Genomic DNA, 19,517 nt, shown 5'->3' on the forward strand with positions numbered 1-19,517 from the left:
ATCATTAGTATCCTTTAGTCAAAACTCATGATGATCCTAATGGCAATGAAGTCTAAACTTTAGATGAACCTATTAAAGCTCTTTGATTATCGTGCACTATAATCCTTTCATTAACCAGCATTCCAATCGAGTGAGAGCCATGGAATGATTAAACTCACAAGACTCAGTAACTATGCCAAATCCAATTTGGTGTGATCGAGATAACACCTCGGAACTCCTTCCGACATCGAAAACTCTTTTCAGATCGATTGCACCCTAGCCAGGGGTTTTCCAACCACAATCAACTGAGACCACATAGGATATTCACCCCATCTAATGGAGGATAATGTATTCCATCAACGAACATCTACCTCCATACACCACTGCATGGAGACCGCATAGAGAGCATTCTCACCTCTCACACAAGATGGTTTTGCTCAATGATAATTCAATGACATTAGTGTAAAAGACAACTATATCACTTCTAGTCATAAACCAAATACACAATCAAGAACCAATACAATATCAGATCATTAATCACCATAGCCATGTGATCTATTACAGGCATCACATTTAGTAGATGTTCATCTAACACCTACCCACACGTCTACTATTTACATCTCATGCAATATGACATGTGACTTACAATCCATTAATATTAACATCTCATGTTAATCAATGGTAGTAACCCATATGTCCATCCATAATTGATAAATCATATTCCCCTTCTAATAAATCTAAGGATCGAGAATACCTTTAAGAAATCCCTAACTAAATTTCTTTGTCACATATTATTAACATTTAAGAATAAGATATCTACTAGAAAATCTAAGGATTCATTTATAGAAAAAAGAAAAGAATATAAATGAAGATATGACCTTTTATTAATGGCTAAAAACATATTTTTGCCCCTGAACTATTCTTGTTTAACCACTTATGCCCCTTAACTTGAGGGGGGACTAATTGTGCCCCTCAAGTTGTAAAAATGGACCTATTACACCCCTCAAATTCCAAAATCTTACACGTGATTTTTATTAACATTTATTTTTTAGGAATAAACATATATAGTACACAATTATTTGAGGAATCGATTTAACACACAACAACATATATACAATATATATATATAATTTATTATATATATACACACAGCAACATATATATATATAGACACAATGACGGGGTGGACGCCGACGATGAAGGCTCATGCGACAGACGACGATGACAAAAAAGCTGGGGATAGGTTTAGAGAGAAAGAAGGAAGAAAGAAGAAAGACCAATTTCATCCCTCACTCTCATCAACTATGCGTGATTAAACGCGTGGTACTGACTAGACAATGAGGGGTGTAATAGGTCCGTTTTGTAACTTGAAGGGCATAATAAGTTCATCCCCCTCAAGTTAAAGGGCATAAATGGTTAAATAGGGCGAGTTCAGGGTCATAGATGTGTTTTTAATCTTTATTAATTTATAAGATTATATCATTAGTGTCATTTATATACATCTAATGACATATACATATAGTATTAGGTCATCACCACTAACAACTATTGCGTTTGTGCCTTGCTTTCCCCTTAGCCATTCAGCCCCCTTTTTTTCTTCCACCCGATTTTGCCTTGCGATAGGCTTATCCAATGTACCATGGGGCCATTTTACTATACTTGGGCTCCTTGTTGGACATAACAATTAATAAATTTTTCAAAACCTGTTTATTTATTCATTTAAATAAAAAAATTTGTAGTCATAAATCTCTAAAATTTCTTTAATTATATAACAAAAATATAAAAATACTCATTTAAATAAATATATTTACAGTCAATAGATTTTTTTTATTTGTAAAACCAAAAAGAGTTATAAATGAAATTGGGCCACCCGCTGAATTAGAGGAAATTATTAATTCAAGGCCCAACCCATTCATGCAATAACCCAATTAAGCCCACAGCAGAATGCTTTCCTTTGATGAGATTAAACGAATAGAAAATCGAAGTTAAAAACAAAAATTGTTTTCTCCATCTGAACAAGGACTAAATAATCACATATTCTTCTTCAAATTAACAAATTCAACTCACTGCTTATGTAACTCTAAAACTGGTAATAAAATACCGTGAGGAGCACAAACAATTAGAACTCAAGAGATTTATTATATCATCTTGTCGCGATTGAGATGGGTCAAGGACTGTTTCTTCTGAGGAATATTGGGTCCAAGAAATTTTTTATTGCTCCAGTCAGGATCAAAGGAAGAATGGTAAATATCATAATCGTGCCCAATCGTATATTTTATTAATTAAACAAATAAATCATTTTGAGATTAAATAACATTAATAATAACATATCATTTTTAATTTTACTTAAAAAGTAAAGATTAATACAAATACAATTTAAATTGCAGCTTTTTATGTACGCCGAGATATATCTCTAACTTCTAAGCCATTTAAAAAAACTATTTGTATATGCAAAACATGACATTTTAAATCTTTTAAAATCAGGTTTGGAATGGGGGGCATTATAGAGAGATAAAACATAGTAATATTGAAGTCATGACTTGTACAATATAAGACTATCGAGAAAGCGTATTCAATTAAAAATAGAAATACAGAAACGCTTTGTGTTGCCTGAAAGCATCTTCTGGCTATAAAACTCACTGCAAAATTGGAGCCAACAAAATTTCAAGGAAACTTGTACACAACACAATTTCAAGGAAGAATTTGGAGTAGGTATAATGGCTGATTCGGTCTTTTCTAATACCTCACAAATTGTCTCGAATCATCTTCGCCTCTTTGTTTGCCGTAGGGGTTACTCTCACTAAACCCATGATGATGGCTGCCTTCAACCTTGCGCATTTTCTTCCTGAACTTGGAAGCACTGCTGTCTATGTTCAGATTTATCTTTGGCGGATTAGCGAAGCAGAAAGAAGCAGCAACAGCCTTGCCAAAACAAAAGACATTCATCTTTACAATTGTTTATAAATGTTCTAATTAAAGTCAATACAGATTTAGAGAAGAGGTTGTCACAGTGCCAAACAAGCAAGCCACCATTTTCATTCCAGACGTCTATAATTAATGATATATTCACAAATAGCAAGAGCTCAATAATCCTAAATTATCAGCTATCAGCTATCAGCTATCAGCTATACGTGGGTGGTATGCCCATCTAATTCAGTAGTCAAAACATGTGGCTTCTACTGCCCTTAACATCTACCATTCGTTCTAAGCTCAAATTATTCTTAACCATGCATTATATGTGGTATATTGTAACCAAAATGGGTCTGCAAATGGTTTCCTGGAAATTTCAAGGATAAAGTTCCTGAATACTTGACAGAAAAATATGCATCAATCACAAATTCAATCGACACTGTGCAACAACAATGTTAATATTCCCATTCTTGATGAGATACCTGCAGGTCTAGGCGATGAACGTTGAAGACATCCTTCATTGAATGTGAATTATAGGCTAATATGTATGATCTGTATGCATCTTTAGCAGACTTGTTCAAGTAATAATTTTTGGCCACCATTTTTTCCTGTTTCAATAACAAGTCCATTCAAGTTACCCAAATCAATGCTGAAACCAGTAAATAAAAGAATAAAGGAAAATAAGCTGGAAAAAACATACCAGGTATGGTTGTACGTTGGTTAACTTTTTCGTGTCATAATCGTACTCCTTGACAGGAACTTTTGCTTTCTAAAGAAGGGGCAAGGGAGAAAGAGAAGAATTTTAAGAAACTATAAACTTCAATCAATCAAATGAAGAGCTAGTTCATTTAACAAGATGACTAACTACAAAACTAATTTGTCTTTTGATACAAGTAGGGTGTGATTTAGGCTTTTACGGTTCCTTCTGATGCTCCAAAATCATAATTATAAAAGCAAACGGACGAGAGTAGAAATTCAGTTTCCCATGCATATGTTTTTACACTAGCATAGATGTCAAGTAAAAATACCTATAAAGCAGTATGCAGACAACAAGAGTTAGCAAAAGGGAAATCTGAAGGCAAAAATTCTCCCACCTCTTCATTATATTATGAGACTTTGCATGAGATGGATCAATATAAAGGAAATTATAATCTTTGCATCTAATTTTCCTTCGTTTCCAGATGGGGGCTCTAACCTTTATATAGAGGGATTTTCATCTTTATCAAAAAACAGGAGGAAAACCAATCACAATTTTTTCAAAGTACTTAGTCCACTTATTAGTTACTATTTATTCTCATACAATTTGTAGAAAAAAAAAAATATATCAGACCTTAAGATACTGCAAAAACTGCATTTCTTCTGGAATCAACAAAAGTAAGGCATTTCCCTTTGCTCCTTCCCCACGGGCTGTACGACCAACTCTGTGGATATATTCCTGAATTCAGTTATTCAAAACAACACCAAACGGTAAATGATGATGAAAATGGGATACTAACAAACACAGCTGAGATTAACCAGAGAAAAAAAAACTAAGACAAAAAATTAAGACCTTGGGATCATCCGGGGGATCATATTGCAAAATCCAATCCTACAAATAGAGCAGAGGAAAGAAAATAGAGCAGAGAAAAGAAAATTAATTAACATGAACTATAATGGATGAAAATTAAATTACATATAACTGGCCTCTTCTTGCCAGCATTATAGATGATTTTGCATCCTTTTCTCACATTACATTGCAGTAAATTAGATCCTAATAATAGATACACTTAAGAGTTTAAAAATCACAATTTTAAACACAATCCACTAGGAGACGTACCACTGCAGGAATATCAAGGCCACGAGCAGCAACATCAGTGCATAACAAGATGCCTTTCTCTGCTTTGCAAAACTCAAGAAACGTGGCTGTGCGCTTTTGCTGCTTTTGCTTTCCATGGATATCAAAGCAATCGATAGAAATATATCTAAGAAGTTCGGAATGAAATTTTACAGAATTGCAAGAGGAAAAAAAAACCATCACTTTCTTTGAGAGATTCTTTTTCAAGAAGGTATAGAGAATAATAAATCTCTTCGCACTTGGCACAATACAGTAGCCTTGTTGCAGCCCATCATTAGTGACCTACAATACCAAACATCTTGTCAGGCTTTAGAAATGGAGACTAAAGAACAGCAACTGACAAATATTAAATAAATTCCAAGTATTAGTTTACCTTATTTCGACCATCATCTACGTTAATATATATAGGAGTTGTCTGAAAGGACAAACGAGCAAGATCCTCAACCTGAAGTTTAGAAATATTTATATCAACTCTCTAAAACAGATAACTAGGATTTTTCTATGGCCAAGTAAAAATATACAAGTTCAGAAAATTTTTCATATATCAGAAAACTCTAGTAAGAAGTTTCCTAAAAATGCAAAATTTTCATGATATTGAGAAAGAAATTTAAACTTCTGAAGACAATGCTAGATCTAAGTAAAGAAAACAGTCAGAGAGACGAGGCTCGGATAGGGACACCTTTCTAGTCTGGGTAGCTGAGAAAAGAGCTGTTTGCCTCTTCTGCACAATAGGTAACATTTCAATTAGTTGCAATACAATACAAGACAAGACAACAATTCCTAACATTCCAAAAAGTGAAGAATACAAACTTGAATTGACCCAGCACACTGCAGGATGGCCAAAAAGTGCAAAAATAATAGTCATTAATGAATTAGCAATTCAATTAACTGCACACCCTGAACATAATAAAAAGCAAGATACCATTGACATTTTGGCAGCTTGATACATGAAAATGAAATAAACAAAGGGAAAAAAGTTCACATCATGTAAGCCCTTGGTTCAGATTGGCGTTATGACATTCTTTTTTTTTTTTTCTGCAGAACTGTTATAGAATTCCTTACCTTCGGCAAAATCTTAATGATTTGCTTCATTTCTTCTTCAAAGTTTGCTTCCAGAATCCTGTCAGCTTCATCAATCACGAGGCACTACAAGTGCAAGACATCATAGATGAAAGTTATTACACACAGTAGAAAAACACTGAGCAGATTGTTCTGGCTTCAACAAGATTTTGCATTACAAGCTAAAATGAAACTCAAAAAGGAAATAGCTGAAAAGAGGTGAAAGTAAGAAAATGAATAAGAGAAAGAACAAGCCTACGTGTCTACAAGCAAGTAGAACTCATCCCATATCAGCAAGAAAAAAAAAAAAGTAAAACCATTATCCTCCTTAAAACACAAAAATGGGAATGAACAAATAAATAAAGGTTCAGCTCAAGAAAGAATACAATGTCGTAAGCTATTAGTATCTCTATCATTCCTCCAGAGCCAAACACACGACATTACACAAAGAACAGTACACACACAGATCTCCACCTATACCATAGCAAACCTTGACGTATTGAATGCAAAAAATTCCAGCAATGAAGTCAAAACTGTAACCAGAAGGAGGAAATACCACTCTTCTTTCTTTTTTACCATCAGAATGAAATTAGGATATTTTTTATTCTGTTTCTAAACAGAATCTTCATTCATATTTAGTCCAAAAAATGAAATCCAAAAAATTAAAAATAACTAAAGAATGCACATTTTGAGATTAACTAATCTTTACCATCTAGAACACCAAGATCGAGAATAAAATTTATTATACCATGAACTTTAGATCAAGCCCTGATGAGACAACAAGATAATTAACTGCATAAGAGTATTTTATAATCTAGTTAATCAATTAATTGATCCCATATACATTGCCAATAAAGCCAATCATATAGAGCTGTTCATTCTATGAATGAAAATCATACCTTCAGATTTTTATATATGAAGCCCTTGGTGTTCTGTAGGTGGTCAAGAAGTCGCCCAGGGGTAGCTACCAAAAGATTTACTCCCTTAACAATACGCTCTGCTTCTCCTCTTCGAGAAGCCCCACCAATAACCAAGCCAAGAGTCTGAGAATGATGCTTGAGAAGGTCAGTTCCCACTGCATGTGTCTGCACGTATCAACAGATGATTACTCCACTGAAATAATGAGATTGCATAATTTGTGTTTCCCACAAGTAAATTGCATCATAAGACTTTCCGTAACAATGACCCAAATTACATAGCCTTCTGCACTTGTTTGTCCTTCTATTTGCACTTTAATTAAAGCATCAAATTTCATAGGTTTGTGTGTTTATGTTGGGGGGGAGGGCAGTTGAACTTCAAATGTTAAAACTGTATTTGGAAATTCAATGATTTATCTACTTCTCATCAATAGATTTACAGAAACTTCAGACAACAGAGTATTCTTGTGTCACAAGGATATATTAGGAATTAACGAATACATGTATTTTCTTTTTGTTGTACTTTGCTGCTAAACTGTTTGTACCTTTCAGTTATACTGTAACTGAAAGAAGAGAATTTCATATAAATAAGCTAGAGTAGGTAGAGAATGCATGTTGTGGAATGATATTTGAATTTCAGACTTTCTCTCTCATCAATTGTCCCTCAATTTCCCTCTCTTTCTCTCGGTTCTCCCTAATCTCTCTCTCTGTTTCTGTTCTTCCTGAATTCCTTCCCCAATTCTTCTGATCTGTATCCCTCAATTCCCTCCAATTATCTCCTAAAACCCTAGGTTAAACCCTAGGTACATGGCGCCTTGGAGAGGATTTAGAACATTTTTCCCTTTCCATTTTTTAATTGGGTGGGCAGATTGGGGAGGGAGGTGATGTAGAAATTTCCCCAAGGGCATTTAGCCAAATGAACCCCCCCCCCTAATATTATAAAAACCTATAAGCTAGAAAATTAGTGGAAGGCATAACATGTTCGGATAAAATAATAGAAATCAAATCTAAAAAGAATCTTGACAAACAGAAGATCCTAGAATAACATCAAACAACACTAACATCCCTAAAATAATATTATGCATGCACCCTAAAACTGAAAAGAAACTGAAATAAAGACGGAAATTTCAATGTTAGAGTAACTCACAGCTCTCCACTTATTTTCTCAACTCAACCAGCTCACTATCAAACCCAAGAACACACTGATAAAAGAAAACGCATAAAGGAAACACCACAAAACAGAAACACACACACAAAACAACAAGGTTTATCCTGGTTCGGTCTTGAAATCCAAGACCTACATCCAGACTGCTAGGCACCAATGAAATCCACTATCTTGAAACACCCAAGGGATGATTACAACGAGAACTTAACCCCTCCCGCCCATATACACTGAGAGCTATAGGGAAACTAGGGAATACAAGCTACAAACCAGCCACTCCCTACCTCTCACACTCAATCCCCAAATCAAGACAGAAAACCGGAAGATTAACTTCTCAACAATTGGCGCACTAATCCTCTCTCTCGATACTCCTATCCACGACCCCTATTTATAGGATATAGGGGAGTGGAGCACAAGATAGAAAAATAAAACAACTAACTAACCAACTGCCTAACTGAATAACTAATCCAAAAGGACAGCTGCCTCCTTCTAGAAACAAACCTTCTAGAAGAGCAATTAATTCTAACGATAAAACAGGAAAGATAATATGCAGCAAAACAAAGATACATGATTTACAATTAATCTAATCTAATACAAATGTCACAACATTCAATGTGCAACAACTAATATTAGCGATTCCTTACTGCAAAAAGAAGGATACAGAATAAGGACAGCTTTATTCTATAGTATTTTTGTTATACCTTGCTTTTTTCAAAAGGATATTTATTAGAAAAGAGACATGTGATTGAGAGGATTACAATACATGAGTAAGACTTGGAATTACATCACCGGCTATCGTGAAAAATACTGATACTAATAAGCAGCTGAAAATGTGGTACAGATTTACTATCGATGGAACAATCAATCGTGTCAGTGCATGCATGTGGTCCCCGCCCCCCCAAAAAAAAAAAAAGATAGAAAAAAACTATTTTCATAGGGAAGAAACAGGAAGGGGATACAAACCTGTATGGCTAGCTCCCTGGTTGGGCAAATGACAATCACCCCTGTCCCATCACGGGGAGTAAAACGAGCATGATACAACAACTCCATAGCAGGTATCAGAAAAGCAAGGGTCTTCCCCGATCCTGTCCGTGCAGCCCCAAGAACATCCTTCCCTTCCAGAAGTGGTGGAATAGCTCTGAATTGGATCTGCAGTTATTGCAGAAGTTAGTGGAGGAATTCAAAGTCTATTTGGAGATATCCACAAATAATATATTGAGAAAGACAACACGATTGAGCAATCAGCAAAGGGAAATCAGATTTATGAAGGGATCGATAGCCCATTCTCAAGGACGAATTATGCTGCTGATGCACAAATATATACATTTACAAAAAAGATGCATTGCATAAGTCCACCAAGGAGCTCCTTTCTGTCTATTCAAAAAGAAAAGGGATGATAGTTTCTCATTCCTTCAAGAAATTGTCACGACCCCAAAAATCCCCAAGGCTGTAATTGTGATTATAATAGTAGTTAGTTAAAATGCATTACTATATTGTACTGTAGGTTGTTCGCATTATTATATTGTACTGTAGGTTGTTCATGTTTGTACCTTTCAGTTACCAGCCTATAAATAGGTTAGAATAGGTAGAGAATGGACATGTTTTGAATGATAATTGAACTTGCTGTTTCTCTCTCAACTTTCTGATCTCTCGCTAACCTCTGATCTCTCTCCCTTTCTCTGTTCTGACTGCGTTTCTCCCTCAAATCTTGCTGTTATCTCCCTCTTTCTGTCTCATTCTCCCTCCATTTCTGTTCTATCTTTCCGGGTTCTACCGAATTCCTCAGTAAATTCCTACTCAATCCCTAGGCAAATCCTAGGATTGTGACAGAAATGTAGTCCCAGGTGAACTGTTTACTCTGTTGTTGTGATAGGTGAGCCATCTTCTCCGTCTGTCTAATCAACCCACCCTTCTAATCAGTGTTTCTTTGTCACCTTAATGAGGTAGGTCTGCATGGTGCTCTTGAAGAAGAAAAACCAAAAAACCAAAACTAGGTCCCTGGAGTCAACAGCCTTTGGTTAATTTCAGTAACCCAAACAAGACCCAACTTGTTTCAGTTTAGTATAATAAACCTCTGGAGGCTCAACATTTCCAGAACAATTAAGAGAATAGAAGAGAGGGGGAGAGAGAGAATTTGGAGGGAGAGTTTGAAAGAAGTAGAAAGAATTGAGAGAGAAGTTTGGGAGGGAAAGAATTCAGTAGTGTTTGCATACATGAATTCCCATCCTCGCGTATCTCAGCCTTATGTAGGCTCTTCCCTGCTGTTACAACCATACCTAGGGGTAGAATGGTAAAGACTAAAGCTACTAGTAACGAATTCAGTTGGCTCCCACCATTACAGTTTTAAATTTTCAGAGAGATTACAATTTGACCCCCGGGTCGTGACACCTGATTTCTCACCCAATAAGGTGGTTGATTCACACTTGACTGTAGATTCCAGTCTGGAAAGACAATTAAAAGGGAAAAATTCTCTGCCTTCACTAAATGTCACACTTTTGAAACAAGTCAAGATTAGAAAGGTTGAGTGAGGAAATACTACAGAAGTCAAGCTAATCATAATGCTAGGAAATTCAGTATAACTTATCCCACATCAAAGTCTTTCTTTAATTTTTCTTCATCTTCTTTTCTCTTCTTTTTTTTTTTTTTTTTTTTTTTTGGCAGTGATCCAGTGACAATAGGCAAGTAACAGTATGCCACTACTAATAAGGGATGAGAACTGAGAATTGTGTAACAGGTTGACAAATAAGTACCTTGTTAGGATTTACATTAGTTACCATCAATTCTCGATAGAGGAATTTAAATGTAGTTATAAATAAGTTTGTATTTTATGTTTTATGAGTTTAAAATGTAACGGAACTAACTTACTAAGAGTTAGTACCGGTAGTCCTTTTATTTCTTTCTATTTACATTTAAGTCCTTGATTTGTAACCGCCTCTATATCTTATAAATAGAGGCGGATAGGCTCTCGGGAGGTAGATTTTCAGCATTCATTTCTTTTGGTTTCTATCTTGCACGGGTTCTAGAGAATTGAGAGTGAGCAAATGCTCGATTCATAGCCAGATGTGTGTGAGATGGAGTATTGTAATCTTGATTGTTTTTTAGTGGATTTCTCAAAGGCTTCGACAGTCTGGATGTAGGGCATTTTTATGCCTAAACCAGGATAAGTTTCTTGTCTCATTTATCTTTCTGTTATTGCTTTGTTTTTCTCTAACTTGTGTTATCCTATTTCTGGTTCTATCAGGTGAGTGTTGGTTGTGAGAGAGTGGAGTTTGTTGTGTGGTATTCGGTCCTAGATTCAACAATTTAGTATCAAAGCTTAGGATTGCACACAATCACTTTCAAGATTCATCCAAGAACCCTTAGAACAGTCTTAGAAACCCAAGAAAATGGCTTTGTCCGGATCTGCATCTAGAAACGATATAGAAAAATTTAATGGCTCCAATGATTTTTCTCTATGGAAAAAAAAAAGATGCAGGTCCTCCTCGGTAATCTTGGATTAAACGAGGCGCTGAAAGAGGAATCAAGGGATAAGGATAAAGTAGGGGATGGGACTAAAACTCTCTCAGCAGAATAGAGAGCGGACATAGAAGAGAAGGCATTTAATACCCTAATTCTTAGTTTAGGAGATAAGGCATTAAGGGAAGTGTCTAAGATGACTACAGCCTTAGAAATCTGGAAAAAATTGGACAGTCTTTATCTAACAAAAACCCGATCAAGCCGGTTATACCTAAAGAAAAAATTCTTTACATTTAGAATGAAAGAAAATCAAAAGCTGTAAGATCATATAGATGAGTTTAATAAACTTTGCCTAGACTTAGAAAACATCAATGTCAAGTATGATGATGAAGATAGGGCATTAGTTTTATTGTACTCTACCTCGGTCATATGAGCACTTTATTAATATTCTGCAACATAGCAGAGATAAATTGTCTTTAGAAGATGTAATCGAAGCCCTAAATTCTAAAGATTTAAGGTATCACCAGGAAGAAAAATCCTCCAGTGGTGATGTTATGACTGCTAGATCTAGGAATTTTAAAAAGGATTCCAAAGAGAAAAATAAATCTAGATCTAAGTCAAGAAATGGAAGGAATCCTGCTAAGTGTTATCACTGCCAAGAAGAAGGGCATTTTAAAAGAAATTGTCCAAAGAGAAAGAAAGATTTCAAGGAAAAAAATGTCTCGGATGGTGGAGCATCAATTTGTGAGTTTGGGTATGATAGTTCTGATGCACTAATAGTGTGTGAGAACTCGATAAAGGAAATATGGATTATGGATTCCGAGTGTTCCTTCCACATGACACCAAATAAACACTGGTTTGTAAACTACCAGGCAACTGATGGGGGCAAGGTTCTTCTAGGAAATGATCATGAGTGTAAGGTCCTAGGAGTAGGAGATGCAAGGCTTAAAATGCATGACAATACCTATAGGACCCTTCAAGTTGTAAGACACATCCCGGAATTAAAAAGAAACTTAATCTCTCTTGGTGAATTAACTAAGAATGGCTATAGTTTTAAGGGAAAGGGAGAAGGAGATACACTTAAGGTATCAAAAAGATCCCCAGTGTGTATGAAGGCTAGCCAGCAAAATGGGATATATGTTCTGCAAGCTGCTGGGTTAAATGGGGAAGCAATAGTGGTAGGTGATAAGGCAGCCACAACTACAAGATTGTGGCACCTTAGGATGGCTCACATTAGTGAGCTTGGCCTTAAAGAATTAGCCAAGCAAGGGATGCTAAAGGGGGACCAAGTGGCAGAACTAAAGAAGTGTGAATCCTGCATATATGGAAAGGCCACTAAAGTAAAATTTAATAAAACAACTATTCATTCATCCAAGGGACCCCTAGACTATATTCATAGCGATTTAGGGGGACCTGCCCAGACTGTCACTTATGCTGGAGCTAGGTATTTTTTGTCCATAATTAATGACTTCTCAAGAATGGTATGGATTTATGTTTTGAAAACAAAAGAACATACTTTTGAGGCATTCAAAACATGGAAAACCATGATAGAGAACCAAAGGGGAAGGAAGATAAAGACCATTAGGACTAACAATGGTCTTGAATTCTGCAACAAAGAGTTCACAAATCTATGTAAAGATAGTGGAATAGTTAGGCATTTGACTGCCCCAGGAAACCCTAAACAAAATGGCCTTGCCGAGAGGATGAATAGGACTCTCTTAAAGAGAGTTAGGTGTATGTTATTCCATGCAAACCTATCAAAAGCATTTTGGGGAGAAGCTATGAACACTGCAGCCTATGTACTAAACAGGTCTCCATCAGTTGTCATAGAGTTTAAGACCCCCTATGAAAAATGGACAGGACATAAACCTAACCTAAAACACCTAAGGGTATTCGAGTGTATTGCATATGCCCATGTAAAACAAGGAAAGTTGGAACCTAGGGCACAGAAATGTATTTTCATAGGATATCCAGTCAGGGTAAAAGGGTATAAGCTATGGAATCTAGAACCTGAAAACCAAAGGATTATAGTTACCAGGGATGTCATATTTGATGAGAAATCTGTAGCTAAGGGACTGCATGATAATGGTATTAAGGAGCCACCATTTACAATATAAAATGTAGATATAGAATGGCAAGAAAACATACCTAGTGTAGAAGCATCTGGCTCACAAAGCCAAAGTTTGGATCAGGAAGTAGATCTAGAGGAGCCCATAGCTAACCAAGACTTTGACCCTCAAGAAGAAAGAAAGGAGGGATCAAATGCAGAAGACATATTAGACCAGCATAGGTATAATGTTGCTTGAGACAGGCAAAAAAGGCAGTCCAAACCCCCTAAGAGATATGGTTTTTCAGACCTAGTTTCCTATGCACTTACAAGTGTATCGGAGGTTGTGGGGGAGGAACCTCAAACGTATAAGGAAGCTATAGCCTCAAAGGATTCAAGGAAGTGGATTAAGACTATGAAATCAAAAATCAACTCATTAAATAAGAATGAGACATGGACCTTAGTTGAAAGGCCTAAGGGACATAGAGTAGTGGGCTCTAAATGGATCTATAAAATCAAGGAAGGAGCTGAGAAGGATACTAAGCCTAGATATAAAGCTAGGTTGGTTGCTAAAGGATTCACACAGATTGCAAGAGTAGATTATAATTAGGTTGTTTCCCTGATGGTTAGGCACACCTCAATTAGAATACTCCTTGCAATGACAGCCCATAGTGCTGGAACAAATGGATGTCACGACTACCTTCTTACATGGAGAATTAGATGAAAAAATTCTCATGGAGCAGCCAAAGGAGTTCAAGTCTAAAGGAAAAATAGAGCAAGTATGCCTTCTTAGGAAATCCCTATATGGACTAGAACAATCACCAAGTCAATGGTATAAAAGATTTGACACTTTTATGATTGAACATGGATTTGTTAGGAGTTCATATGATTGTTGTGTATACTTTAAACAAGTATCAAACAGCATATACATGTACCTCCTATTGTATCTTGACGACATGTTGATTGCAAGTCAATCAAGGGAGGAAATCCAACAGTTAAAGCTGGACTTAAAGTCAGCATTTGAAATGAAAGACTTAGGAGAAGCATGGAAGACATTGGGAATTGAAATTAAGAGGAATAAAAAGATAAGAACCCTAGGACTGCCACAAGAAAATTATCTAAGGAAATTAATCCAAAGATTTGGGATGGCTGAAGCAAAGGCTGTCAGCACACCGTTTGCCCAACATTTCAATTCAAGCTATTAGTAAGTCAATCTCCCATAAATGAGGAAGATAAGGCAGAAATGAGAGATGTTCTATACTCTAGTGCAGTAGGAAGCTGGATGTATAGCATGGTTTTTACTCTGCCGGATCTTGCACATGCAATGAGTGTGGTTAGCCGTTTTATGGCAAACCCAGGGAAGGCTCATTAGGGAGCAGTTAAGTGGATGTTCAAAAACCTAAGAGGATCATTAGGTACTGGTTTGGTTTATGGTGGAGAAGGAAATGAAATAGAAGCCAAAATCCTAGGATACTTTGATGCATACTATGCAACACATCAGGATAGGAGAAGATCAGCTACAGGCTATGTCTTCAAGGTCTGGGATGCCACAGTGAGTTTACAACATGTAATAGCCTTATCAACTATTGAGGCAGAATACATTGCCATAACAGAGGCAATAAAGGAGGCTATATGGTTAAAAGGGCTTCTAGGAGAATTGCTAGGAAGGGAGATAGATACAACCCTAAAATGTGATAGCCAAAGTGCTATTCACCTAGCTAGAAATCACGCACACCATGAACGCACACAACATATTGATGTGCGACTGCATTTTATCAAGGAAATTCTTGACAGGAAAGAACTAAAGCTGGAAAAGGTGACGGGAAGACAATGCAGCGGACGTATTCACCAAGGCCGTTCCAACAGCCAAGATGAAGCACTGCATGAAGCAACTCAACATAGCTTGAGGTAGTCTAAGCAATTAAGCTTAGAAAGAAGCTGAGAGATGGAAGAGAGGAAGCAGAAGCAGAACCTGGAAGACTGAAGATTAAAGGCTCAACTATGCAAATGGTGGAGAAAATTGTTAGGATTTGCATTAGTTAGCATCAATTCTCGATAGAGGAATTTAAATGTAGTTATAAATAAGTTTGTATTTTATGTTTTATGAGTTTAAAATGCAACGGAACTAACTTACTTAGAGTTAGTACCAGTAGTCCTTTTATTTCTTTCTATTTACATTTAAGTCATTGATTTGTAACTGCCTCTATCTCTTATAAATAGAGGCGGATAGGCTCTCGGGAGGTAGATTTTCAGCATTCATTTCTTTTGGTTTCTATCTTACACGGGTTCTAGAGAATTGAGAGTGAGCAAAGGCTCGGTCCTTGTATTCTCGAGAGGTAAGGCTATTGATTCATAGCCAAATGTGTGTGAGAGGGAGTGTTGTAATCTTGATTGCTTTCTAGCGGATTTCTCAAAGGCTTCGGCAGTCTGGATGTAGGGCATTTCCATGCCTGAACAGGATAAGTTTCTTGTCTCATTTATCTTTTTGTTATTGCTTTGTTTTTCTCTAACTTGTGTTATCCTATTTTTGGTTCTATCGGGTGAGTGTTAGTTGTGAGAGAGTGGGGTTTCTTGTGTGGTATCCAATCCTAGATTCAACATACCTATTTAAAAAAGGCAGATTTTCAGTTCTTCTATCACCTCTGATCAAATAATTACATTACACAATTTGGAGAGCATATCTTTTTCAATTTGAATTGCTAAAAGTCTAAAACCACTAGGTTGCTAAGAAAAAAAACATTAACTTGCATATAATGTATATTTTTGCTTTAAGCAACCACCATTTCATTGCCCGATATCATTGTTGTTAAAATCCTGATTTTACTTGTACGATTTTACAATTTTATACTTTGAAGACTCCCAAACGATTCAAATCCCATGTAAAATCTTATTTGGGGTAAAATCCTATAAAATCCTGATTTTATGTGCACAATTTTGCGATTTTATGCTTCAGAGATCCCCAAACGATTTTACACTTCAAGTATAAATTGCAACTTAAATCTAATGGAGAATATTGGAATCATCCTCTAAAGAATTTTAAGCTATATTTTGCCTCTAAATTGCCTATACCAACATGTTAGTTTTGGTTATATTTTGGAAGCATCATCTTTTGAGTTATAACAAGGAATAATTAGGTTATTAAATGATATTAATTTATTTTTTATAAAATTATGTTATAAACATATATTTATAAAAATTAAAGGGTATTTTTAATTATCTCTAAAATCTTATAATTTTACGATTCGATTTTATAATCTGATTTTATGAATCCTTTTTCGATGTCACTTAAAATTCCGATTTTAATGAGAGAAAATATGTAATAAGAACTCCCCTCCCCAAAAAAAAAAAAAAAAAAAAAATACATGCACCAAGCAGAACAAGGTCAGTCTCCTAATCCTCAATGATCTAAAACATTAAGCTAAAATAAAGGAGCGCACACGTTTCAACAGGCTCATTTATCTTCCCATCAATCCTTACTGTCATGTCTTTACTAATGAGGACTTCAAGTCACAAAAATGTAATTCTTTCACTACCCTAGTTTCTCTATTTTATGCCAACACATAGACAAATAGAAGGAAAGAGGAACTAAAAGCAGTATGTCAACAGTGAGTAACAGCAAAGAGGCAATCTAAACAAAGTTCATTTTTAATCCCATCCAAACTGCAAACACAAATCGTAATCGAAAAGGCAACAAATTCAAGGCTTTTGATACCTGAGTCAAGAACTGGAACTCCATCTCTTTGATAGCATTGTGAGTGAGTTCCGATATAGGCAACGATTCAAACTTCTCCGTAGTCATAATCCCAGAGGGACTACTCGTTTTCACCTCTTTCTTCTCCTCACTCTTAAACCCTTCCTTGCCCTTGCCTCCCCCTCCTTGCTCTTCTCCCGCCTCATCCCCACCGCTACTATTACCAACCTCCTCATCCAATTTATCTCTCTTCAACTCCCTCTTCCTTTTCCTCTTCTTCTTGTTGAGTTCGCCGCTTTCCCTCGCTCCTCCTCCGTCACTCTCAACCAAATCCTTCCCTCTCTTCGCTTCTGCAACTCCGTTTTCCACATCTTCACAGCTGGCCGCGTCAGACACCGGTACACGCTGCTGCTGCTTCTTTTTCTTCTTCTCTCTCCTTAGCCTGTGCTTCGTATTTTTCTCTTCGTCACCCATGCTGCTAGGGTTTTTCCCTTCGATCTCTGCCATGACCGGTGGCAAAGCTCGCTGCGCGATGCTGTCCGTCGAAATAGATGGCGGTCTGCCGTAGTTGACGATTGGAATATGGCGGAGGCAGGTGCCGGAGAGAAAACGGAGGGGCGATGTGCAGTGGCCGGCGGCAAACGCAACCGCCTATCGGAAGAGACGAGGGAAAAGGAGTCCAAGGGTTTTCAAACCCTAACTGCCTCAATGTGACCATTTTATATTAATGCCCATGGATCAGGGTCGGGTCCTTAGTTGGAGCGAGGAAAGCCCGCCCAACTCACAATCAGGGCTTGGCCCTTCGGCCAGCCTACTCGCGGGCTGGGCTGGCGCCAGCCATGTTCCGTTTTTCTTTTTTTTACTCTGTCTTTGAATATTCAAAATTATATGTATTTTAATAAATAAAAATCATTGCAACGTTCTTTTTTCTTATTTCCAGATACCATAACAAATTATGTGAGTAGTTTTTAATTATCTATTAATATTTCATTTCAATTTCAATAAAAATATCTTTTTTCTTGGTTTTTTTGGCTTTGTGGCTCTTTTATTTTTCTGTTCTTTTTATATTTTTTAATAGTCAACATGGTGCAATGCACTAAAACCGTGCTTGGTCAATTTATAATTTAAATTATAGTTTTCCTATATATAAGAATTGCATTAAAATAAAAAAAAATATCACAAAAGGGTCTGCAATTTAAAGGTAGAACAGAGTTTCACAATATAAAGAATCAAATTAGAAGTGCTAAGGAAGAAACCACTAAACAGGGCTCTTAACAGAAGGAAAAAAATAAATACATATGTCAGGAGAGATCTTCAGCCGCAATATCAAAAGAGCCCATTAGCGAAAAAACATCTTCCCTAAACATAAATGCTTTGAGTTCAAAAGCACATTCATGAATCAAACCACCGAAAGATGAGGAAAGCAGCTTGAAGTAGTGGAGTGACTAAGGAGCAAATAGAGAGTTGTCAGATGTAAGAGCCACCCTAAGCAATAGATAAATACATTCGTACAAGGAATTGATGCAGAAGCATATTGTCAACCCCCGGCTACTCACCAAACAATGGCTTAAGGTGCAAGACATACTCATAATCAAATCCACTATTTTACATAAAGGTCGATGTAAGAGCTCTATCAACCATTCCCCCCTGCAATTACTAAGAAGTCAAAACTAAGTAGGAACCAGCATATTGGGAGAACCATCAAATCATAAACCTCCATCAGCATTATTTTGGTACATTCATGCGAGGAATTGATCCAGGAGCATATTGTCAACCCTTAGCTACTTCCCAAACAATGATTGAGGGTGCATAAACATACTCATGAGTCAAACACCATTTTACTTGAAAGTTGATGCAAAGGCTCTGTCAACTCCAAGTTACTAAGTAGTACAACTCAGTAAAATAAGGAAAACTGGTTGGTCGGAAGCCATTAGAAGTGTCATAAAGCATGACTCTAAATGGAAGGGGGAAAGGGAATAATGACCAACTGTGTCCAAATGGCACGTTGTGCCTGATGTGCTAGTTGGGGAGCGGAACGCTCATTCTCCCTAAAACATCTATTGTTCCGCTCTTGCATATAAAATAGATCAGTGCCTACAAAACCAATATGTTAGCAACCTACAAGGGCCTCTTATCTCTCTTCCTCGCTATGGCCTATAACAATCTTGTCTCCTATTGACGCCAAAGAGTAGATGGCTATACTACTCTGCATCCATCCTATAAAGAAAACATATATTTGGAAAAGGCAAACTCAAGTTAATACAATCAAGAGTATATAAATACTCCATACGATCAAGGTCACAACTTCATTCATATCTCTTCAATCATTATATATGAATGAATCATTAGATTTCTTGTTAAAGGTATTATTCTTAAGTGTTAAAAATATGTGACATAACCTTTGTAATAAGGATATCTTAATGATAATTCACAATCCCTAGACTTCTTAGATGGGGACTATA

The 19,517-nt window shown here is 36.5% G+C and overlaps 1 protein-coding gene across 1 annotated transcript; it reads right to left on the bottom strand.

Annotated features, from left to right (window-relative positions):
• Positions 1–2,480: 2,480 nt before the first annotated feature.
• On the bottom strand, positions 2,481–17,741 carry LOC127810348 (DEAD-box ATP-dependent RNA helicase 51-like). Its single transcript, XM_052349777.1, has 12 exons — positions 17,077–17,741; positions 8,825–9,010; positions 6,682–6,867; positions 5,786–5,869; positions 5,403–5,444; positions 5,097–5,168; positions 4,706–5,005; positions 4,439–4,477; positions 4,220–4,324; positions 3,590–3,658; positions 3,372–3,497; positions 2,481–2,901 (listed from the first exon to the last, which is right to left on the bottom strand). Exons 1-12 carry the CDS (start codon positions 17,560–17,562, stop codon positions 2,716–2,718), a joined length of 1,881 nt encoding a protein of 626 aa, XP_052205737.1. The 5' UTR covers positions 17,563–17,741; the 3' UTR covers positions 2,481–2,715.
• Positions 17,742–19,517: the final 1,776 nt, after the last annotated feature.

The sequence above is a fragment of the Diospyros lotus genome, chromosome 9 (genome assembly GCF_014633365.1).
Source record: "Diospyros lotus cultivar Yz01 chromosome 9, ASM1463336v1, whole genome shotgun sequence".
NCBI lineage: Eukaryota > Viridiplantae > Streptophyta > Magnoliopsida > Ericales > Ebenaceae > Diospyros > Diospyros lotus.

What these genes read in the sequence shown, in the direction of transcription:
- LOC127810348 (XM_052349777.1), bottom strand. Translation starts at nt 17,562, where the DNA reads ATGGCAGAGATCGAAGGGAAAAACCCTAGCAGCATGGGTGACGAAGAG. An exon ending in AGTTCCAGTTCTTGACTCAG is followed by an intron (nt 9,011 to 17,076) that starts GTATCAAAAGCC and finishes CAATAACTGCAG; the next exon opens with ATCCAATTCAGAGCTATTCC. An exon ending in CCAACGTACAACCATACCTG is followed by an intron (nt 3,498 to 3,589) that starts GTATGTTTTTTC and finishes TTATTGAAACAG; the next exon opens with GAAAAAATGGTGGCCAAAAA.